The 26,071-nt window shown below is 36.9% G+C and overlaps 1 protein-coding gene across 1 annotated transcript in view; it reads left to right on the top strand.

The window, feature by feature from the left end:
• The window catches only part of LOC139114823 (CUB and sushi domain-containing protein 1-like), a 74,701-nt gene extending 51,344 nt beyond the window's left edge, over positions 1 to 23,357 (top strand). Inside the window, exons 9-10 of the mRNA XM_070676766.1 lie at positions 20,858 to 20,992; positions 21,837 to 23,357. Of these exons, the coding sequence (XP_070532867.1) occupies positions 20,858 to 20,992; positions 21,837 to 21,844 (143 nt within the window). The 3' untranslated portion in view covers positions 21,845 to 23,357. The remainder of the gene's footprint in view (positions 1 to 20,857; positions 20,993 to 21,836) is intronic.
• Positions 23,358 to 26,071: the final 2,714 nt, after the last annotated feature.

Here is a 26,071-nt window from a genome sequence, read left to right on the forward strand (position 1 = left end):
GTCAATGGTCTAGAAGGTAAGCTTTCTGCGTTTTGAATGCATTTCTAATATAAATACTTTTGATATCGCGTGGGAGTGAATTTCAGCGGTAGGTTGCTGCGTATTTTACGCCATGTTTACTTCGCCATGCACCAAATCAAAAATAAACACGCAAGTATGAAATTTACATAGTCTAAAATTTCTAAAATACCAAAATTTTTGAATAAAGATGCGCTGGCGGTATTGAAATCGGAGAAACTAGTAAGACGGACTATCTTTTTCGCAGTAAAAAAATCGGTTCTAAGAAGGTCGTTAGTGTGTTCCTAAAATTTTAATACAATAGTTTGTAGGATCAGTGAATTATACAGTAAAATAATTATATTTAAGGGACATAATGCCTTATCTGTGAGATAATGCCTTATCTGTGAGATAATGCCAACCTTTTGGGAAAATGATTTAACAACCTTCTTAATATGAGACTGCCAGTTGAAGTCTTGGTCGACAGAAATACCAAGGTAAGTTGAAGAGGAGACTCTTTGCAATGGACGTCTACCTATTTCAACACTGCCGGTTAGATGCATTTGTTTACGGGATGTTTTAATTACCATGTAATTTGTTTTCTCTGCATTAGTAACCTTATTTGCAGTACTTGACTGGCCCCCAGTCGCTTGACTAGTCTCCTCAGTGACAGCAGTTACTGTCCGGTTGTTGGACAAAGCGTTAACTCCACCATCCAAGCATAAGCATACACCCATAGTCTGACAGTCTGCTGAAGTTCATTCCTTCAATTCATTCTGTTTGATATTTATATACCCACAGACTTGGAGCAAGTCTATGGCAGTACATCAATGGGGAACTTTTTGAAAATCTATGTTAGTTTCCGTGTGATCAATATTGCTGCATTTGAAATATTTGAATAAATTTGTATCATCAGCGAAAAAACTAGATTGGAAAGAGTCATTTGAGTTGGAAATGTCATTTACGTAATCAGAAATAGAATAGGGCCAATGATGGAACGAGCACACCACAATTTATTGTCTTGTACGATGATGAAGTCCCTTCAACGGAAGTAGACTGTTTGCGATTTGATAAATAATTCTGGAGCCAATCCAGTGAGACACCTCTGATACCATAATAATGTAATTTGTGTAATAAAATCCATGATTGATGGTGTCGAAGGCTTTTTTCAAGTCTGTGAAAATACAAAATGTAAGAAACCTATTGTCAAAGAATTGCTTATTTGTGAAACAAGGTCTGTAAGAGCCAACTTTGTGCTGAACTTTTTTCGGAACCAAAATTGTTTATTAGATAAGAAATGCTTACTTTCAAGATATGTGGTAATTTTTTGTTGACTAGAGACTCAATGATTTTACTAAAGATTGGAAGTACAGAAATAGGACGATAATTGCTGACTTCATCAGCGGCGCCTCTTTTGTAAATTGGAATTACTAGGGCAATATTTAATGGATCTGGGAATATACCTCGGCTCAGTGAGCAATTGACAATATGGGCTATGGGACGGGAGATTATATCATCAGAATCTATAACTAACTGAGGGTGAATTTCATCAATACTAATAGCTTTCCGTGGATCTAGTAATTTAACTCTATTCAGAACATCACGTTCTGAAACTGGATGGAAAAAGAAAGAATTTGGATAATCACCGTCCAAATACTTTTCAAAATTCTCCACAGTGGTTATATATCAGATTCAAGTTTGGATCCAACACTTGTGAGAAAAAATTTTAAATTTTTCGGCAATATGGTAACTCTTTGTCAGGACATCACCATTTTGGTTATTAGAAACTATTTTTCTTGGGATCTGCTTGCTTGAAGTCTTGTTCAATACCTCATTGATTACTTTCCATGTTTTGTTTGTATTACCCTGGGCCCACTGAAATATCTAGGTACATAATAGTAAAGCTTTTGGCGCCATTTTACAAGTGGTATAGCCATAAAATGATGACGTCGTACACAAAACACAGACGCCCTGTAATTACGGCACTGACTAACTAATAACGTTAAAATAAAATAAATTTCCACTCCAATCACTTTCACAAAATTCGACCGCTTAGTTTTTGTGTCGGGTGGAGAAGCACAGTGGGGAGCCAGGAGTAAGGGTTAGCTGACCAGATTTTCGGAATGGAGCGAGCGTGAGCGAGCGAAGTTCCGACAATTTGGTCAGCTAACCCACTGTGCTTCAACCGACACAAAATCGAGCAAATGAAGACCAACATACACATTTTAGAGTTACGGTTAGTTAATTCATGTCATGGCGGCAATAATTCCGAATTGTTTCGGGTACATTATCACATATCTCACATTTTACTCATCAAATTTGTTTTCATGTACAAACTGACCCTGACAGCAATGGCCATATTTACCAACAGCGGACCTAGAAGTCTTGTTGTTGTTGTTGTTGTTGTTGTTGTTGTTGTTGTTTGTATTGTCATTTATTTTTATAAGTCATGTTGTTGTTGTTGTTATTTATTTTTATTTGTCGTGTTGTTATTGTTGTTGTTGTTGTTGTTGTTGTTGTTGATCGATAAAATTTAACGAACGAACATAACTATTGTGTTGTTTTTGTTTCAAACGTAATGTAGATGTCATAAAAAAAATCAATAATGAATCCAAGTTCGGCAAGTCCAAATACAGCTGGAGTCGACACTGTAACATACGTTGAGTGTTCGGAGTCATCGGTCTCGATCTTTCTGCTTTTTTAATTTCTGTTGATTGGCGTGATGCCAATGCTTTAATTCCTTTGAATAATTGATTTGTTCCTCCAGGTTCCACTGTAATTCTGATGATTCTTTGTTGTTCAAATCTTATCAGTTCTCTCATTTTCCCATCAAGTCTCTTCATTACATTGTTCCTCAAACCTTCGCCCATACCAACACCATGGAAGGCAAGTGGATGCATGCCAAGCAAAGGGTGGGATTCACATCTTTAGATTTATTTCCAACTTGTCTTTTAGTTCTGAGGCATGGATCACTTGTTCAACATATTTCAGTTCTTTGTCATTTGAGTTAACAGCCCCCTTCATCGATCCAACCTGGCACATAACACCATATTGTGCCAAATGTTTTGGGACGGTCTAAAAACTAATGTCGTGCCAAAGTTTACTGCTTGGGAGGCCACTGCCGCTGGTGTGTGACACTGGGAATGCACAAATCAGACGAAGTGACAGTATATCGACCCTACAGCATGATATTAGCAGCGGGTTTTGTGTGCTTTTGTACTTAATTCACTTTGTCAATTGGTTGAAAATCACATGAAGAACCGAGTCCGTGCTATTGACAGTATATGGACCCTACATCGTGGCATTGGCAGCCGATTTTTTTCGCGTCTGAACTTAGTTCACTTCGTCAATTGGTGGAATTTTTATTTTTCGTATTTTTAACCCATGACATTTGGAAAGCCCTGGTAGTCCATGGTTTTCGAATGGTATTCGAAAGACGTGTACAATTTGTATAGAGGTGATTGGACGAAATGGTGTGGAAAACGTCATAGAAAGCTGCATAGGCATTGTTTGGGTCCTTACAGTCATAAACAGGCTGTCAAGATGCAGCACTCAAGACAGTTAGGAAGTTACTAGAGGATATTACTTTTTTAAATCAAAAGTTTGGGCTGCACGCTCTGAATTCAGGGCGTGTTTAACCCTTTGAACGCCAACGTCAATTTTTTCGCCTTGATAAAGTATATCCCAGTCAATTTTTCCAGATTTTTGCCAAAATTTTGATAAAAAATTGTAGCCAATGAAATGTGATGTCCATTTGATCCAAAATTATCAAAAAAAAATTATAGAAGAATTCATAAAGATTAGCAAAATGTTGCATTAAAGTTTTGGAGAGAAAAATTACGACGCTCAAAGGGTTAAGGCGGTCAACAACGCAAAAATTTGGGGTAGTGATCTGTAATATCTGAATTGACGTCACCATATAGTGATGTTTGTGAGGCCGTGGTCAAAGGTAGTACAAGAATTTTCGATAATACGAGTGACAGTAGTAATGAGTTAGTAATTGCCCTGTCACACCTTTACGATTTAGCCAGCGTATACCAACGTATGAACAATATGGCGAATACGCTCGCCTGGCGTACGTCGAATACGATATGGGTACATTTGGTATAAGTTAAGAGCACGCTGAAGCACGCTGGTATAAGTCATAGTACGGGGAGGTCGTCGAAAACTTTTGTGCATGCACAAAACTTTTCTACGTATGCTAGCGTATGGCTCATACGTCCCGCACACGCGGACCACAAGTTTTACGTAGGTTATGCGCTCGTTGACACACGTTCACACACGTTACTTATAAGTTACTCATACGTCTAAATGAGTCGAGATAATTGTCTAGCATACCCAAAACGTATTTTTAACCCATGAGTACGTTATGAATACGCTATACGGAATACGCCCAAAATCGAAAAATATATCGTTAGTTCAGCGTAATATCCCCGGGGGTGTACTATCAATATTTTCAAACAGGGGTGTGCGGCCCAAGTTTAAAACATCTACCCATGTGTATTGTCAAAAAAAGACCCATTGTTAGGGAAAAATGAAGCGATCAAAAAGAAAATAAGCTGACCAGTTGTCAAGTAGAATACTAGCAAACAAAAGTATTAAAGGGCCGTGAGCTGCAATGTCATTGAATTTGTTCAAGTTCAAATATTTCCAATAATTTCAGATATTATTTGATTTCTAAAAAAAGTGATATTACCTTTTACTGTCATGACAACAATAATTTGTTACAAAATAGCCAGGAAGTTTAAATAGTCTACTAAGTTAATCTTAAATTTCCCACAATTTTCCAATACTTCACATATTACTATGAAAATAGAGAATACCTTGTCTCAGTGAAGTATATTCTGTCCCATGAGATCTATTGGATGGAAACACGTTGGTCTGTAAAATTCTTATAGGTTCATGCACTGGTTTCACTGTCTGTTTGAAAATTCACATGGGGTGGCCACATTTGGGTGTGGCACCACTTAATCATTTATTTGTTTAAAACTCACATTCAGAGGTTCATGTAACTTATGCTCGGAAAGTGTTGTCCTTATATTTAAAAGTAGCCAGGTAATTCAAGAAAGTAGACGGGTGGACTGCGAGGGAGCAAAGCGACCGAGGGAGGAGGAGAGCGCGAGGGGGGTGTCCCCCCTCTCGCAAGGCGAAAAATGGAATTTTTTAGTGGAAATGGTGTTCTCTGGTGGCATCTGAGGTGACATTTGACTAATTCATTGAACATTTAGCAGAGACTTAAAAGGTTCTTTTGTTGTGTCTTAGACGTGGCTCACATACAACAAAACAAAAGAATTTGTCATGAATTTGTCATGCTTTTCATATGAACTGCATAATGGTACACTTTCACTTAGCAAACATCAAGATATCTCTGACATATATCTCTGATTTATTAATGTGTAGTGCCCGAAGGGCGCACTGAAAAATCTGAAACATCCTGATATCCCTGATATATATGTCTTATTTAAGTCATCAGCTGAAAGGGCGTACTAATCTGATAGATTAATTAAGTAATGCGCTCAAAGAGCCCACTGAAAAATATTGAACCCGGGTATTGAACATACAGATATGATATCTCTGATATATATATATATATATATATATATATATATATATATATATATATATATATATATATGTCTATATATATATGTTGTGTGTGTGTGTGTGTGTGTGTGTGTGTGTTGTGTGTGTGTGTGTGTGTGTGTGTGTGTGTGTGTGTGTGTGTCTGATATATGTAAGTTGGGTGTGCTGAAAATTATGTCTGATTACTAAGGTTATGCGCCCGAAGGGCGTGCCGAAAGCTGCAACAAATTACTGAATGATGAAATTTGTGGCTGACGTGATGCATTTTACGCAATTATGAGGCCATGTCAAAATCCAAAAAAATACTGACCCCTATTTGGCATTTCAAAAACATGGTGACCCCTATCACGTACCAAATCAAAAACAGGGTGACCCCCCCCCCACGAATCCACCGGCTCCCTGCCCCCTAGGCCGAAGAAACTGACCAGTCCCTTAATTATCATGGATGCAATGTCTTTACTGCCACTGTGCTACATAAGCCCACATTTCTACCAGTCATCAAAAAACAGAAATGGATTTTCACTGTGTAGCCTGAATCATTTTTGAGAATATGCAAAATCACAATAACTGCACAGTATATCCTCTAAGCTCGCTCGGCACAGCACATTTCATCTTTTTTTTCCGGCTATGTGTGACTGGAAGCCATGCCAAGGAAGTCATGCAGACGACAACATATGAATGAAATCAAATCCCGATATCTTTCACAGCTTCGTGCCGTTTTGTAACATTTGAATAAAAGATCGAGGTTTATTTCCGGGGGTTTATTATAACTTACACTATGGGGATTTTCTGAAAAAAAACTGGCATCCTGACGTCAAATGTGTGAATGCCACTGGCAAAACCTCCCGCGACACCTTAAACACCAAACGCCGCCATGACAGATGACTTCCAAGGATCAGACGCACAGGAACTGACGACATTGTTTGCTATTAAAATTAATGGAAAACAATTTTTACCATAATGGCCCCAATATACATTATCTTTATTATTCTTCCTAGAATGTAGGCAAAGAAATTTCGATTATTATTATAGAACAAATGTTAAAAGTTGTTACTTAGAAATCCATAAAATAAATAAAAAACAGTAAATTATGTTTTAACATAGATCCTCTCAAGGGTCTATGGTTTTAAATAAAAAAAAACTGTGGTTACCAAAATGGTTACCATGGCAACATAAAACAAAAATGAACATGGAGTTCATGCTGTGATAACTACACTTAGGAGAACATTGGATAGTAAGTGGGATTACTTTTAATGGAATTTGGAAAAAAATTGAAATTTTAAAAAGGAAATAGGTTACCATGGAAACACAGGGCAGTAAAAATGGACATCATATTTTGTCTGTCTACCCCAAAATATCCCTTTAGTATAATATTTCTGTTGATTACTGGATCTTTACACTGGATATTTGGTCTTTCTATATCAAAATATCCCTTTGATATAACACATTCTGTTGATTACTGGATTTTTCATTCTCGCGAGCCAGAGCAATAATTTCCGCTCCGCTGACCTACGCAAAAATCAAGCTCTGGCAGATTACCCCGGGAAACTGCGGAAGTATGAATGGGGATTAATTAATTATTCATGAGAACATATCATCAGAATTAGCCAATCACGAATCCGTTTTACAAAGTCATGTCGGGTCGTAATCTCCTCATTGTCTGTGTGTACACAATCGAGCTTTCAGGGCCTGAGATCCTCTGGTTCCGTTGCATCTCTTCCGATATATGTTGCATTAAATAAGACAGCTTTCAAAATTTTGAGTTTTTCTGTCATGATCGAGAGCAACGACGACACCATGTGAATACTATGGCTTCGGTATGTACACAGACTGCGGCCAGCAATGAACCCGGCCCGGTCCCACTGCAAGGTCGTCCCCGTACACTCAGTGTGACTATTGTCGGACAATCTCAGTTCGGACATTTAAAGACATGCCGTTCGTTGTACTCACTTCGCTCCGTATTGATAGCGGTTTACAAGTCATGATACCGCATATTAAGTTAGGTGACGCTGCTGTCCCGTTTTGAATAGTTATTTTTTCGGTAGAAGCTAATTCGGGCGCTATAGGGACTGGTCAGTTTCTTCAGCCTGGGGGGGGGCGGTGGATTCATGGGGGGTCACCCTGTTTTTGACTTTGGTGATAGGGGGGTCACCATGTTTTTGAAATGCCCAATAGGGGGGGGGTCAGTGTGTTTTTGAATTTTGAAACAGGCTCATCATTGCCTAAATGCTAGTGTCAGCCACAAATTTCATCATTCAGTTGTATTTTTCAGCGCGCCCTTCGGGCGCGTAACTTTAATAATCAGTCATATTTTTCAGCACACCCACCTTTAACATATCAAACATACATACATCAGAGATACCTGTATGTTCAATATTTTTCAGCGTGCTCTTCAAGCTCATTACTTTAATATATCAGACATTTTTCAGCATGCCCTTCAGGTGCATGGCTTTAATATACAAGGCATACATATCAGAGATATCAGGGTGTTTCGTATTTTTCGGCGCGCCCTTCGGGCGCCATACTTTAAATCAGAGCTATCTTGATGTTTGCTAAGTGAAAGTGTACCATTATGAAATCTGCATTTCATATGAAAAGGATGAGAAATTCCTGATACTTTTCTGTTCTCTCTATGAGAATTCAGTATGAGAAAGCAACATGCACAAATATTTCACAATATATATATTTGGTACAGTGACTTATTTTAGAGATAGAAAAATGACCAGATATCTTTCCTTCTCATTGATGCAATTATTTTCCTTTGTATCACAGGTTTTCTGTTGAAAGATGCTTTTTTATGAACAAAATAACAGTTAAAAAGGGCAGTTTTTTGTCATTATTAGCTGTGCTTTTATGGTTTCAATGTTACAAGAGAAGGTCCTCTCAGACACTGTACACATCAGATTTGGATAAAAAAGCTCTCTATGGCTCCTCAGGAGATTTAATTGGATGGTTGGCAAGTCTTAACACTCATCAAAGTTTTTGATTCACTGCGTTTTCCTCTTTGATATTAATGATTGACATCCATTTCTGTACAACAGTTCAGGACATCTGGTTAAGCTTAGAAAGCTTAGAATACATCTCACAGCTCATTCAAAATACAGCTCATTCAAAATGTAATGTATTCAAACTTTAAGATTGACACTTTGAAATTCCTATCTTACAACTGACATGTCAACAATTTCATTAAAACATAGAATGACTATTTGAAATATAAATATATGTAAAATGTAAAATATAATATATATATATATATATATATATATATATATATATATATATATATATATGTCCACCTTTTTCTTACCTATGTCGCGCCCCCGGGGGGGGGTCACCCTGTTTTCGAAATTTGGAATAGGGGGGTCACCCTGTTTTCAAAATTTGGAATAGGGGGGGGGTCAGCCACTTTTGACATCGGCAAAAAATAATCCACCGCCCCCTCAGGCCGAAGAAACTGACCAGTCCCTAGAACTTCGCATGGAGACAGCCCATGTCCGACGGTAAGCTACATAACGTCGAAATATAGTTGTGTCGTCCATGGATTGAACGTAACTAATTTATCACAAACTTTTTACAAACAGTTTTCTAAACACATTGAAATTGAAAATCGCGGGTTTCAAGTTTCAAAATGTCAATATTTAGCCCCTATAATCACATTCCAAATACGACGTCCGATTACTGCGATAGCAGTCCGATTACTACGAACTCACTATGGAGTCAACAATTTGGCAACTTTGACCCCCTAAAGACCACTTCCGTCCTGTTAACAGTTTAAGGATAAACAAAATAAAGTTTCGAAGGGTATGGTAATAAGATTTCGTACTTCTGCTCGTCATTTGTGAAACGGCTTTGGGCGAAATTCACTATACCCTGTCCGAAAACTGTCACCATGTCACACTGAGCGAGTGTACGTGGTCGCATATACTTATCGCACCCGGGTGAACTGCAAACCCATTGAACAAACTAAACCTCTCTTGGTTTGATTCTGTTGTTAGCGTAACTGTTGTGATGAATTAATGAAACATAATCGGACTTGAACAACTACGCAATTTTCCGAGATCTGTGATTTCGGCAGTGTTGAGACGATCGGGAGCCTAGCGTACATTTGTGATTTGTATCGCGGAGCACCAGCTCAAATGAAAGGGCCCAATATACCATTCATACGTTTCTAGCTCCATGTATACCCACAGCACGATAAGAAAGCTTTCAGTGTGAACATAAATGAAGAGATCGATACATAAACGTTTATACATAACTTGTGGTCAAGTAGATTTATGATCAATAGTTTTTACCAACGGGTTTTACACAGCGGTGTTGTTCTACGCCTGGGTCGGACACTGTGCACAGCGAGGCGTGGGGCCAGCTGCTCCAGTTATGCGATACTCTTCGATAGAACGCTCATGAAACATGATGTGCCGGAACGGCCTGCCATGCCTGGTAGCAAAGAAACCCATCTTTTCCTTGTAAATTATTTATCAATGGTGTCTTTTTGGTGTGAATAGAGCGGTTGAGTCCAAAAACATAAACATTTACACATTGCGCGCTCTTCGTCGACAGTGAACGCTGTGTGGTGCCGATGGTGAGCACCAAGATCAGCCTATTAAAGTCGTTGTGTATTGCTCATTACAATAATTTATGCGCGTTTATGAGACCTACGTTCTGATTGGCTCCGTTCAGCCAGCGCTGGAAACCAGCGATAGATCCGCGAATCTCTGCGTAATCAACCACGGTCTCTTGACGGGTAGCGCTGAGCTGTTGCCGTAAAGAGGCGTGTAGTTTACGCCGATGTGGATTTTAGGTGGAATCTTTGAAAAACTGGTAATTTTTGCTCCTCAATGGGTGCCATGGAAACACCGCACATTAAAATGAGTGTGATTTTTTGGTGTGCTAACCAGAAAAACCCTTATTATCAATTTTTTCATCAATCAATAGTTCTTTACATTTTCAATCCCAAAATAGTTACCATGGCAACTCAAAACATTAAAATAAGTCTGGTTTTTGTGTTCTCTGACCTGAACGCCCCCACCAGGTAATTTTTATATCAATGAAAGTAACTTTTCGTGGGATATTAGAAAAACTGAAATTTTCAACCCCTAAAATGGTTACCATGGAAACATGGGGCAGTGAAATCTATATCATATATGGTCTTTTCGATCCAAAATACCCTTATTTATGGTGAAATTTTCACGGAAATTTCACCTAATATTATTCGTGTTATTATTTCTATATAATACTTATATTAATTATTTGTTGTTATAGTTGTTGTTGTTGTTGTTGTTGTTGTTGTCAGATGTTATAATTTTGTTAAAATTGATGTCAAACTCTCCCGATATGGCCTAAAATGAAATTGATCTCAGTTAAGTGTATACCCAATCAACTGACGATTAATTTCGCGCATGCCAGACCTCAAAGTGCAACTTTCGGTTGCTCGCAGTTCGCGGTTTGGCCGTTTGTGGCACAAATCAAGCGCAAACGCAGGTTTGAGGTGTCGCAATTGAGAGTAACTGAAGGTCGGATTCTGGCAAAGATGATCTACGGGAGCCGTCATTAGTTATGGCAGGGGGTCGAAAGAATGAGAGGGGGTCACACAAACATGATGAAAGGATGCAAAAGTTGACATACAGAAAGGGAAGTCATGAAAATATATTCATGTGTTACAGTTATTATAGGTATCACGAAATCACGTTATTTTAACGTATTTTTTCAAACGTTTCTGTATGAGAAGGAGGACAACCCTCCCGCTCCCTCATATTTACAGCTTTACAGCTGCTTAGCCATCTATCACACATACCAGTATATAATAATGCGGTGAATTTAATAATATCTGGTTCCAAACGTCCCCGCATTTTCTTGTAGTGATATGCTTACCTTTGTTGCATATCACTGCTGGAGGATACTGGATGAATTCAAATTGATAAAGATTCAGTGTTTATAAACATGGAAATATCATATGTTGTATGTTTAATGCACGGCTTCAATCCTTATCCTGCCAGGCTATGAAAGCCCGTAAGGGACATGTTTGAAAGCAAAAACCAAAAAAGTTATCTTGTGCTCACAAGAAACTGTCTCGTGAGCACAAGATCTTTTCTTGTGCTCACGAGATCTTTTCTTGCGATCACAAGATCTTTTCCTGTGATCTCAAGATCTTTTCTTGTGCGCACGAGATCTTTTCTTGTGATCGCAAGATCTTTTCTTGTACGCACAAGCAAAGATCTTGTGATTATGAGATAGTTTCTCGTGCTCACAAGATCTTTTCTTGTGCGCACGAGATCTTTCTCGTGAGCACGAGAAAAGATCTTGTGATCACGAGATAGTTTCTCGTGAGCACAAGAAAAGATCTTGAGAGCACAAGGAAAGATCTTCTGATTACGGAATAGTTTCTCGTGATCACAAGATCTTTTCTTGTGCGCACGAGATAATTTCGTGTGCTCTCAACATAGTACAGTGGCGACTCACATAATCTGAACGCACCTAATCGAACTGCTCTACGCGGGAATATGAAACGAAAAAAACCCACAAATTTATATCGCCACATTCTGCATTTGAAACCTCGGAGATTTTTTGCTTAGGGTCTGTCTACCTATGTTCCCTGTGTGGTAAAAAAACTGAAAATATGGAAGATGTCGACGCACACTATTGGGCGGTACGGACTTAAAATTGTTCATTTTTATCAAAAAAATACTGAAAAACAAAAGTCGTCGCGTGTTTTACTACCCTCAAAATTACTCACAAAGTTGATAGATCAGGGATAAAGTTAAAACTTAAGCTAGGAAAATTTTGACATTTATACACTTGAATATTGAAAAATTAATTGGCTGAAAGTTATGGCTTACAAATAAATGCTAAATTTGATCACACTTTCAATGTTCACTACGATTAGATCAGGTAAAATTGTGTAAAATGAACATATACATAAGCTGAAATGAAAATGTGAAATGACTTTCAATATTGTTTTTACCTGGTATAATCATCAATGTACATAGCATGTTTTGCCAACTTTGATCAAGTAAATCCAAGTATATATCCGTAATTAGAAAAGATCATTGAAAACGCAATTTAAGAATTGGCTGAAGAAAAAATACTTGATGACTTTCAATAATGATGTATCATAGTATCATTAATGTATATAGCAAGTTGCGTCAACTTTCGTCTAGTCAATTCAAATATATATCCCTAATTAAGAAAGTTCATTGAATATGCAAATGAGGAATTGGCTGAAGTTAAAATTCTTAATGACTTTCAATAATGTTGTATCATAGTATCTTCAAAGTAAATGACAAGTTTCATCAACATTGGTCAAGGTAATTCAGGTTTATATCACTGATTAGGAAAGTTCATTAAATATGCAAATTAGGAATTGGCTGAAGAGAAAATGCTAAATAACTTTAAATAATATTGTATTATATTGTCTTTAATGCAGATAGCAAGTTTCATCAATTTTGATCAAGTCAATTCAGATATATATCCCTAATTCAGAAAATTCATTTAATATGTAAATTAGGAATTGACTGAAGTAGAAATGTCTTTTGACTTTCAATAATGTTACATCATAGTGGCTTTTTTGTACATAGCAAGTTTCATCAATTTTGATCAAGTCAATTCAGATATATATCCCTAATTAGAAAAGTTCATGAAATATGCAAATATGGTATTGGCTGGAGTAAAAATGCGTAATGACTTTCAATAATATTGTATCATAGTAGATTTAATATATGTAGCAAGTTTCATCAACTTTGGTCCAGTCAATTCAGATATATATCCCTAATTAGCAAAGTTCATAAAATATACAAATTAGGAATTGGCTGAAGTTAAAATGCTTAATGACTTTCAATAAGGTTTAATCATAGTATCTTCAATATACATACCAAGTTTGGTCAATTTTGATCAAGTCAAATCAGATATATATCCCTAATTAGGAAATTTCATTAAATATGCAAATAAGCAACTATCTTTCATGTCACCCCTTAATGGTTCCCACTGCTAATATATCTTGATGCGATCAACATTTGTAGCAAGTCTCATCAAATTGTGTGCAGTCATTCTCAATGTATAGCCGTTTTTTCTAAAATCATTAATTATGCAAATGAGCAAAAAGTAAGCAAGCCACACCCACCAAAAACTAATCAGTTCTTGCCATTTGCTAACTGAATCTATGTACCAGATTTGATTCTGATCAGCCGTTTTTTGAGATATCGGACCAACAGACAGACAGACAGACAGACAGACAGACATCGCTGCGACATATGCTCACGTGTGTGAACACGTGAGCAAAAAATATTCAAATGAAAAACACATTTATTTCCGTCATCAGTGAGATAACAGTCACTGTAAATATAGACGAAAAGTATTTCTTTGCAACAACAACAATTTTCCTAGTTGTAAAAACAGTCATTTGTTTGACACAGTACATGTTTCACCAACGTCATTCAATGTTGACGAGGGAGGGATAGCGTTTATTGACATATCTCGCCTATTGTGAAGTGGCATTTTTGATGCTATGTTAAATTTGCAAAGTAAATCGCTATCGACGATTTGGCGTGACCTCCACACATCTTCCACGTCTTTCGGCTTAATCATGTCAGAGAAATATCAATGAATGTATGCGAACTTCGTTTGGAGTTACTCTAGCACCAGAGAAATGGACAACACGATTGGAACTAATTTGGGATAATTGGATAGTGAATGCCGATTTAATCCACAGATGTTATCTCATTTGCTTTTCTTTTTACAGTACACACTTGTTTTTATGAGTAATTTGCAATATTGCAACATTCTGCTATACGGCACCTAACACTTTTGAGAAATTTGAAAAATATGAAAATCCAATTATCCCAAATTAATTCCAAACGTGTTGGACGCTTCAGATTGATGTGAACTAGTAGCGAGCACTAACCCTAATTAACCCAACGAAAGTAAATATCCGAAACTGAACTAAAGATAAAATATCAGTTGAGAATCTTTGTTAACTCATTTAAAAACAAATGAACAAAAAAAAATATCGCAAAGCGACTCGTAGGCTAGTCTACGTGACCTCGTAAGGGCTTTCTATCACGTTTCTGATAAGTAATTACAGGGGGTTGGGCCGGGGGAATTTCGCGCACACCTATACCGTGAAATGTGACCCTCCCCCTTGTCCAACATTCTAAAACTTGACCCTCCCCTCAACCACTGCGGTGTTCTCCCTAGGAATAACTGAAACAGTATCAGCTAATTTATACCAATTGGTTCAATTGTTATGTTAAGGACAAATTACAGAGGGGAGGCTGGTGTTTTTGGAGGGGCATTCGCAATTTATCACGCAAGAATGTTTAAAGAGATATGGTATTTCATGCATTTGAGGGAGGGTCACCATATTTTGTTCAACAATAAGAAGGCAAGATGTGGCTGATTAAGTGCATACATGGAGTCTATCAGGCAAATTATTGACAATTTTCCCCCACAAAACATGCTATATCTGTATATTATATATGTTTGATAATGTATTAAAATGTACTTTGCTTGAATTGGGAAGTAAAATGTGCCTTTGTTTACAAGAAATTGATTTCTGAATTTCATCTAAAAAGTTGGTTCACTATCCATGGTGTCTGTGATGAAACTATGAATAGTTTTTTCCAATACGAAAATAGGTAAATCTTTGCATTTGTGTACTCTTGTTTATTTATATTAATGTTCTTGATTAGAGTAGAGTGGTTACAAGTCTATGGTTGTGTAAGAAATTTGATTTTGGAATTTCACTGAAATGTCGATTCACTATGCATTGCGGTCTATGATGAAATTATGAATATTTTTTTCAGTACAAAATTAGATAAATCTGTGCATTTGTGTGTGTTTGATTATTTGCATTATTGTTCTTGATTAGACTAGAGTGGTTACAAGTTCATGGTTGTGCAAAAAATTTGATTTTGTAATTTCACCGAAATCTTGATTCACTATGCAATGGGGGTCTATGATGAAACTGTAAATTATTTTTTTCCAATACAAAACTAGGTAAATTTGTGCATGTATGTGCGCTTGATTATTTATATTAATATTTTTGATTAAACTAGAGTGGTTATAAGTCCATGGTTGTGCAAAAAATTTGATTTTGGAATTTCACTGAAAAGTTGATTTACTGTACATGGTAGTCTATGAGAGAACTATGCACATTTTTTTTCCAATATAAAACTGAGAATATCGTTGCATTTATGTACATTTGATAATTGATATACACTTTTCCACCCGTTGCACATGTATTTTTTTTTCTCTTGTATATTATCAGTTTTAATTGTTCAAGGTGTTTAATGTACATTGTAGGATACCACTGCATCTTCTTTGTTTGTGAAAGTTGTGGATAATGTGTACGTATTTTGTTGGTCATTTCATATTCATTTCCCATTAAAGTTTTGGCCATTAAATCAGCTTCTGTCAAAAGTGACCCTCCCCCTAAGATAGGTTTATAAAAAGTGACCCTCCCCCATTCAGAACTTTGAACATGACGTTTTCAGAATACTGAAATACGCACAGAGACGTTTGTAGGCTGATCTCAGGCAGTTTCGGACGGATGAGTTGGATTTAAGGCGTAGTGTAGCCATTTCATACGGTCACTGCGTATGAAATATTCACTTAGGGAGCCATCATTATTTACGACCTGTGGGGCTGTAGAAATATGAGGGGGTCGCTCAAAAATTGAAAACTACAAGGGGGATTTCTCAAAATGTGGAGAGAAAGAAGGGGATACTCAATTTGTTAGTGCAAAAGATTACACCGTTTCACACATCAATCTCTCAAAATGTTCGATGCGAGAGGGGAAGTCCCCCTCTTGCACTCTCCCCTTTGAGATATGTGTTCTCACAGTTTTACTTGGTAAAATTACAAATTGAAAACACCTCTCATGTTTCGCCAGACTGCACCGTTGCACTAATCAATTTCTCTTTTTTCACACAAGGGAGAGTACATTACCTCCTCTGACATTTTCCCGCTCAGCCTCCCACATGTTCTCCCCGCTGTACTTGTCAGATATCTTAGTGAAAACCTTTTTTATGATACTCATCCAAATTAAACAATATTATATGGTTGGATACTGGTTATAGCGTGAGCTTTTATAAATACATTTTATTGTGATTTTGAATTTCATTTTGTTGGTTTCATCTTTTTCAACCGTCATTATAATAATAATGTTTATTGCTTTTCAAGGCCACCGGCCCAAATGCAAGGGTCTTACAAAATATCTTATAAAAAGTTACTTAATCACACAGACACAATGTATACATTTCATTTATATATATGAGTGATATAAAGATGCAGATAGATAAGTAAATAATTGAATAAACCATGAAATTATAAAAAGGGCTTGATAACACTATGTCACTGTGCTTATCATGGAATTTCTCAATTCTGCTGCTTTATAAATGAATTTACCAATGTTTGTAAGTACATCTGAGTTCGTTGACTTTAGTAACCTCTGAAATTTATCAAAATTTGGCTCAATATATGTGTCACTTAATAGATACTCATTTCTGAGGATGTTATAAATTGGACATATCAATAAAAAATGATATATAACAGCCCCAATATCGCATAATGACAAACTCTTAGATGTAAGGGAATACTCTGATATCGACCTTCCTGTACTGCAAGAGGGAGAGTTGAACATCTAAAACGTGCCAGTGCGTGAATAAATTACTATTACATCTTAAAGTTAAATATTTCTCTGGATCTAGTAAGCTTTTGTATGTATTGTAGATGCGTAGCTTTGGTTTACTTCTTACACTGGATGACCATGTTTGTTTGCATATATCGGATACTCTGGAAGTAAAAGATGATAAAAAAACATTCTTGTCTCCAACTTCCTGTGATAACCATGCGAATCCAAACCCATAAGAAAATAAAATGTTTTTGATTGACGTAGCCCAATTGTATCTACCTAGTTGTCTAAATTACATAACATAACGTATGCATGCCTGGGAAGTCTGTCATCTGGCATCTCAGTCAGTTTCAGCCAGTAGCCAATGCAGCGTCTCAGTGTAGAAACAAAGACAGGCAGACGACCGCATTCCCCTACAACTGTTTCATTGGTGGCATTACCAGAAACTGCTAATAGTCGGCGACACCATTTTCTGTGAACCTTTTCAATTATATCATAGTACTGGTAACCCCATATTTCCGCTCCATAGCATAGAATGGGCAAAATCATACAATCAAATATTTTAAAATGGGTTTTATATGAGATATACCCTAGTTTGTTTCGAGCACTTAGTAACTTATAAGAGGCTTTGCTTGCTTGACTTGCAAGAGTAGAAACAGCTTTTGTCCAAATGTTTCGGCACGATAAAACTAAACCTAAATATTTATAATAAGATACTACTTCAATCTTAGAGTTGTTAAAAAACCATACCTCATTACGGGCTCTTCGGCCGCCTTTTCGAAAAATTACAATTGTTGTTTTTTGCAGATTAACAGCCATCCGCCACTTATTACAAACTCAGAAAGAACGTTGATAAGTAGCTGTAAGTTTCCTACAGAGTCTGCAAAAATAGCTATGTCGTCGGCATACAAAAGGATGAAAAGATCATACATGTCTTGAGTTAGCTGAATGCCTGTACGGCCACAATTGAAAATCATTGAGCTAAGTTCCTCAATAAAAAATGAGAATAGCAGTGGACTTAAGATGCAGCCTTGTCTTACACCTGTTGGGCATTTGAAATAGTTTGAAGTGAAATTTCCTGCTCTGACACATGCTTTGATATTTGTATACATTGAACGCAAAATACAAAACATTTTACCATCAACTCCTAATGACTTGAGTTTTAGTAGGAGTAGAGAGTGATTGATTCTGTCGAAGGCTTTGGAGAAGTCGACAAATAGGCAATAGAATTTGCCACGTCTGAAGCTTAGATACTTTTGTATCATGGCATGCAGTACAAAAATATTATCAATGGTGCTGTGGCCTTTGCGGAACCCAGCCTGGCAATCTGACAAAACATTAGTTTCTTCGGACCATTTGGATAAACGGCGATTTAAAATTGACGTAAAAATCTTACCCAGCGAGTTCAAAAGTGAAATTCCCCTATAGTTGTTGGCTTCGTTCCTACAGCCACTTTTAAAAATTGGAATGATAATTGCAGACGTCCACTGGGAGGGAAAATTACCAGTATCAAGGATTACGTTGAACAATTCTACTAGCACTGGTAATATCACATGAGCTGAGAATTTATAAAACTCGTTTGGAATATTGTCAGGGCCAGGAGATTTTCCGTTTTTTAAACTCGCCAGGCTAACAGAACCTCTTCCTCTGTAATTGCAGAGTTAAATAGAGTACTGTTACCAGTCTCTGAGTTGGCAGGTATTTCTGTAAGATTACTAAGGGCATTGATTTCATCTTCCACTGAGTTAAAGATATCACTCTCATTGCCACCATTAAATGATTCGTTAAATAAAGTAGAAAAGTGTTGATACCAAGTTTGTATATCGATTTCGTCGTTTGTATTACCATGCTTATAAATAACTCTTTTCAAAATCGACCAGAAATCTTTCGAACCGTCAGAAGTTGCCTCATTCAATTGCTGTCTAATACTACGTCTATACTCTTCCTTACTGTATTTACACTTTTGTTTGAACTTTTTTTCTCGTCAAGGTAATCTTGTAACGAATCCTTTGACCCCGACTTTCTGAACTGCTTGAGTTTCTCATACATATCTCTTTTTGCTTGTTTGCAAGAAGTTCCAAACCAAGGGGGCTGTGAAACCTTACGGCTAGCTGAGCTAACTCTGCGACAGTCGATACCTGCCGTCTGAAGGGCGTCATTAATTTTGTGGATAATTTGCTCGGGGTTTGGAAAGGCGTCCTTTGCTTCTTGTAACTGTGCTTGAAAAGTTGGATAAACCAAATTTTGTCGAAAGGAAACGGAGCCTTGTTCTGACCAGTGATAACGGGTGTTACTACAGGTTGGAATAGACTGTCTCTGACGGTTCGTATGCGTTTTAGAATCTGAGGTTGTTAATTTGCAGGTGAGCGGGAAGTGGTCTGATTCGGTACGAGGAATAACATTAAAATAGCTTACATGTGTAAACATACCTGATGACATAATAATGTAGTCTATAACGCTACACCCATTGGCTGTGACACATGTCACATGACCCTCTTTGTCTTCACCTAATCTCCCGTTTGCAATGTGTACGTCAAAGCATTTGCACATGTGTAACAAAGCTTTTCCCGCTTCGTTTATCACCTCATCCTTAGAATTTCGTGACATCTGAAAATTATCTGGTGTGTAGTCAGATGCTTCAATAGGGAGATGATCTATCGAATCGTCTACAATAAAATCATCAAAAGTACCAGTTCTAGCATTAAAATCACCTCCTAACATGAAATATGCATCGGGATATGTACAGCGTAATTCAGCCAGTACTTGTTCAAGACTATTTATCTAATTTCTCATCTGGTTTGACATAACAGCAAGCAAAAATTACATCTTTATGGAATGGAAAAATAGTTTTATCCAGGCGGAGAAAAATGCAGTCATTCATATTACAATGAAGTTCCTGCACTTTGCTGAGAAATTTTCTGTGAATGTACACTGCTATTCCTCCGCTGGGACGGCCTTTACGTCTGCGTTTGGAGGCATGAGATCTGAACACTTTATGATTTTCTAGAAAGTCAGCTGAATCAAGCTCTGTACAGAATGTCTCAGTGAAACCAATGATATCATAATCTTTACATAACGATACAAAGTCTGAAATGGAAGTTTTCGTTTTCAGTCCCCTAATGTTCCAAATTAGAATGGACAGATCAGTGACACTCGGGCCTTGACCACACCGCTATTTCGTCGCATTTTGAACGTCAATTATTTCACCTGTTGCTTCATTGACTTTGTAAACCTTCTTTTTGCCAGTACCGTCATTAGATAACTAATGATAATCTAGCAGCTAAGCAGGGTACACCAGGATATGAAACGTCTTTACTATTGCTGTATTTTTGTAAATTTTACAAACACGTCTTGCAATGATGTTTAACATTCTGTAGTGGGGGTCAGTCAAAATTTCTGTGTTAGAGAGGGGGGTTACTCAATTTCATCGTGGTTGGTGGGGGTACTCGAAATTTCAGAGTTTCCGATGAAATTCCTCCGGCCCCCCCCCCCGTCGTAAATTATGACGGCTCCCTTAGTCCCTCTTGTGACTCGATGTGTATAATTACAGTGTAATTTTTCTCCGTGTGTTGGTTTGTTTATTGTCGTTGCTTTTAGTTCTTCTGTTTGGGGTTACACAAAATCATAATTTGCTAAAATTGCCTTTCAAACTAGGCCTCTTTATCGGTGGATCAAACAGCGCCCCATTCAACGCTACTGTGCGTGGTGAAGCTGGAATGAGTGATCTTCAGGTATTCTATCGTGAACTTTCTGCGGAAGAAGTTAGCGCTCTCTACGAAAATGAATCAGGTAAGATTCCCATCATCAGAGAATTATATTTAAGCTTGTGACAAAACGATGGTAAGGTATGATCAAGTCAGCTGAGACTATGTTGATAGTCTGTATACATACTTAGACACTATAAGGTAAACCAATTCAAAATAAATTCAAAATAATCTGATGTAAACAAGGTTTTCATTATCGCGTGTGTAGAGCGGGGGCAGCACTAATAGCCATGCGTACAATGTGTGTTCCCGGCGTTATACGGCGGCCTCCCACCACAGGCCGCACAACGCCGGGAAGACGCAATATTGTACGCAGGGCTAGACTGTCTACAATCCGTTGTCTTTTCTTTACTATTATTGATGTTGTCTCTCGCGCATACAGGGATGGGGAATGCCGTAAGCATAACCGCTAGCTGCTAGACACAACAGATTGTCCTGGGTTGCACGGATTGCGTTGCTATTCATGTGTCTTTATACGGCACTCGCGGCTCGCGCCTCCGTCGCTACACTTGCGATCCCCCCTCCCGAACTTAATGTGCGCACGAGGGACTGTCGACTGTCTAGGGCAGCACAGGTGTCATGTAAATATTGTCATCGTTAATGTTTAATGTTTGACAATTTTTTGTATATAGGTCGGCATATGAAAACAACGGTACAGCAAGAAATCCGTACATTACTATTGTCATTTACTGTTGTCATTTACGTTAGCTGTATGCCTAGCAATGTTAAATTAGACGGTTTTAGTAGATCTGTAGATTACGAACAATGAAAACAAAGGTTGTTTTCATTTAACACTCTCTCTCTCTCTCTCTCTCTCTCTCTCTCTCTCTCTCTCTCTCTCTCTCTCTCTCTCTCTCTCTCTCTCTCAGGTTCATGATTGTTTTGTTCACAAGGACAAGTTCATATGTACACAAACCGTTTAAACCCGATCCAGTTCCTACAATGTTTCAAAATTATCTCCTCGAAACCATTCTAAAAATTATAGTAGTTCTCGTTGGGACGTTTTAAAGTTTAGTTGAAAGTGTTGGAATTTTACGTAGTAAATTAAATCTTGATCGAGACTGTTCAATAAAGTTTAGAATGTCCCAGCCTCTGAACGGCAAGCTGCTAGAATATCTGCAGTTAGTGAAACGACAAGGTCATCTGTCGACATTCCTTCCATCAATTTACAGATATTTTTTCGGTCATTTACTTTCAAATTTACCTAAATCTTGGACTAAAAAATCATTTGTTGATATAGTACTCAATTGTACACAGCTTCAACTCTGCCTATGGACAGAAGAGATGGAATACTGATGAACCGACATGTCTTGAAGCACACTCTGCAGATCTCAGCAAACTTTGTCTGTATATAGCCAATTTTTTGTTCGACACTCAAATCAGGGTTGATTTGGCAAAATTATAATATTGACATATTTTAACCTCACGCAGAGACTCTTAAGAATATTTTGTGGATCTTCGATATTTTCACTTACTTGAACATAAAGACTGACCTCTGACCTGTTCCGTCCATAATTTATACTCGTTAGTTTTCGTAGGTATTCACTTTTATTAACACGGAATCATATATCCAGCCATTCATTCATCTATATACATACAATTTACAATGTTGAAATGTAAAAATTATTGATATCTATTGCTAGCAATCATATCATTTAGCGTAAACCTTTTTCTCTATTGAATGTTCCAGAAACAAAATATTTGAAACCTGTTTATCTAAAGTTACCGACTCAAAACTAACATAATATAATAAAATGATACTCTGCCTCTTGTTTTAATCAGATTCATCACATCCAAAATTCAAGACGTACCATTTGTTGCCTACGCTAATTGTGGTAATTTTCGCAATTATTTTCACTTTGACACGTCAGCTGGCTAAGATAATGTTATGCATTAACACCCTATCAGCTATTATAATCAGTATTTTGTAGAATACATCTTGTTGTTCTCCGAAATGTTTTGTTATGGTCCAAGTTGTCCAGCCCGTATATTTACAATGCCCGATCTTAATTATGATGACAACTGAGTGTTGATTTGACCAAGAATTTATTCGTCAACCATAGTAACATGGTGCGTTTTGTTCACAGGGATATGATATTTCAACATACTTTTCGGGAAAGGGGAAAAGAAGAAATCTGTCCTTTTTAAGGGGAAGGACGATCGCGGTGCAAGGTTATAGTTTTTCTCGAGGGTCTATGGTTATAGAAAGGGTGACGGGGAACGCTGCGAAACTATTATGGGTTTTTATTCTGTGTAAATACAAATAATTTTGTTGACAGATAAAAATTGTGACGATGTCTGCGAGTAGTGTTTCAAGTCTACCTAGTAGAAGTTATTAAAGTAATTCAAATGTGTAAATATTGATAATAAAGATTAAATAGTAAAATGTTTTTTATGCTGTGAATTATTATTACAAATAAATTGTATATAGTGCAGTTTGGAATCTTGGCCACATCTCGTAGAAATACTTGGATTCTTAACGGCCGTCGATAAGACGAAATGTAGATTTAGATTTGGTAAATATAGAGTCATACTTGATAAGCATAAAAACACTGTAGACTGGTTGACATAATTTGTGGCATTTGAACGATGGGCGAAGGCGTTTATGCGTGGTATCTCTTGTCGCCTCAGCTCGGCTAATGAGAACAAAAATACCGAAGAGGAAATGTTTGGCATTTCACGCCCAAATTTGTTGATGATGTATGATTAAAATGTTCGAAATGAAGCTATCGGTTTCAATGGTCAACGTCTGCTAAAGACACGTATCTATATATTTTTATCAATTTTCCGGAAAAAAATGTGCTTTTCTAAACTGCTTTCTATATTATTCCTTGCAAGAAGACAGGAAAGACAACTCGGAACATGGTGATGCGGAAATATTTCAATTCTTTAATTTTTGTTACTTTATTTCAGGATAACCGCAGATGTATAAAAAAGAATACAAATAATAAAAGCACAGTAAAATACACTTTAAAAACTTCACAAAGACGGACAGTACCATAAACCGGGACAAATTAAAGACCCCAAAATACATCGACTTTTTGTAACATATTTGGAACTTTGATCGGACAAATGCATCAGAGCTCAAAAGCGTAGTCAACAAATTATCACTACCGTGCAACCTAACTGAAAATTCATACAACAGGTTTCGTCTGAGAGCTTGAAATGATCGCACTCTATTTGTCACACACATTCCACCGGCACTGCAGTCACGTGGCAGACTCGTGAGAATACGGAAAGCGTTGTTGTAGGTAACTCTGAGATTGTTTATGCACTTCTGACTATATTGCCTCCATAACTGTTAACAGTACATATTGGTGCGGTAGGTAAACTGAGACACTTTAACATCATTATTGCAGATTAAAATTTTTCGAATAAAACAACAATAGCAAAAACCACGGTCCCTCCACAAAGATACATTATCCATGACTACATATCCTAGGTAAGTATGTTTCCGCACAACATTTAATTTCTTACAAGTTAAATAGACAGGCGGAACCATGTCAATCGAAAGTCAAATTTACTTTGAATGAAATACATGCAATATTGCAATCTTTATAACATTTCAGATCTGTGAAAATCGGTAATGTACAAATTAAACAACTGTGGTGATAGGATGTTACCCTGCCTGATGCCATTCAAGTTGTTTACAGAGGAAAAATTGGAGTACGCATTTTCCATCTAACTCAGAATTGTTGTTTGCGATACCAAAATATGATAATGAGAATAAAATACCATGGCGTTTTGCTATTTATCAATGTTTTGAAAAGAGTCCAATGTTGACTCTGTCAAAGGCTTTGTTTGCATCAAGAAAAGAGGCATGAACGGGACTATTGGAATAAATATAATAAAAAAGGTGGCGCATGATGATGAAAAAGTCCAAAACACAAATTGTTTATTTTCCAAATAAGGGACAAATGAAAACAAACTTGGTGGTTCAAATCTTGATGTAGTTTCTTAGTATAAATACTTGGGTTTAGTTTTTGATAAGTTCTTAAATTTTTAAGTGACAACTGAAACTCTAGCAAGTGCTGCATGTAGAGCTTTGGGATCAGATATATTTCTAAGATACACATGTTTAAGGATTTTAGATATAACACTTTTACAACTGTGTTTCACTCTTATACAACATGTACTCAAAGTTTAGATTATTGTTCTTCAAAATGTGAGTCAATTCAAAACAGGGCGATTAGATATTTCCTTGGCGTCCACAAATTTTGCCCCTGTACTTGCCATAAATGGAGATAAGTTAAACATGTTAAGACTCTGGAATAGTAGTTCAATCTGATTAAAATCAGATGTAGAATACGGCGACGTCTATACTTACGCGGTATTCTCTTGCTGTGAGAGGCGACAGCAAGAGAATACCGCGTAAGTATAGACGTCGCCGTACTCTACATCTCATTTTAATCAGATTGATTTGTAGTTATGCCTGATGACAGAATGATTAAGCAACTTTGTACTTGGGATATCAGTTTAAAATCTAAAAACTAGGCTAGAGATATGTTCGAATTATTTCAGAAATTGGTTTGTAGGAAAAAATTGGTATTTAGGGGCTTGTAGTTTTGATTCATTAAATATGCATTAAAAACGCTGTATATTAGTAAATGAGGTCCAAAGTGAGTAAAAAGCCCAAAGTACGTACATATTTGATGTTTAAGACGGAATATGGAATGAAAAATGCTTACGATTTCCCATTTCTAGATCAAAAAGATCACTTTTTAATAACACAAGTAACAGTTGGTATCTTACCTCTGAAAATTGAAACTGGGCGTTACACGAATGTGCCTAAAGAGGAAAGACTATGTGATTTTTGTCCAAATGTAGTAGAAGATGAGCTCCATTTTATTTTTGACTGTGCACTTTACAATGTTATTAGGAAACAGTTGTTCTGTAAAGCCAGAATTTGTGCTCTGTATTTGATTCGTTTGATGTACGACAGAAACTGAAATATTTAATGAGTGAGATGCCATCCAATTTGGCATCCTATATTTATTATTCATTTTCAATAAACACGATTGAAACTAATTTTGGATAATTGGATTCTCATAATATTTAAATTTCTCAAAAGTTTTAGGTGCCAGATAGTTTAATGTTGCAATAA

Source organism: Ptychodera flava, chromosome 16 (genome assembly GCF_041260155.1).
Source record: "Ptychodera flava strain L36383 chromosome 16, AS_Pfla_20210202, whole genome shotgun sequence".
NCBI lineage: Eukaryota > Metazoa > Hemichordata > Enteropneusta > Ptychoderidae > Ptychodera > Ptychodera flava.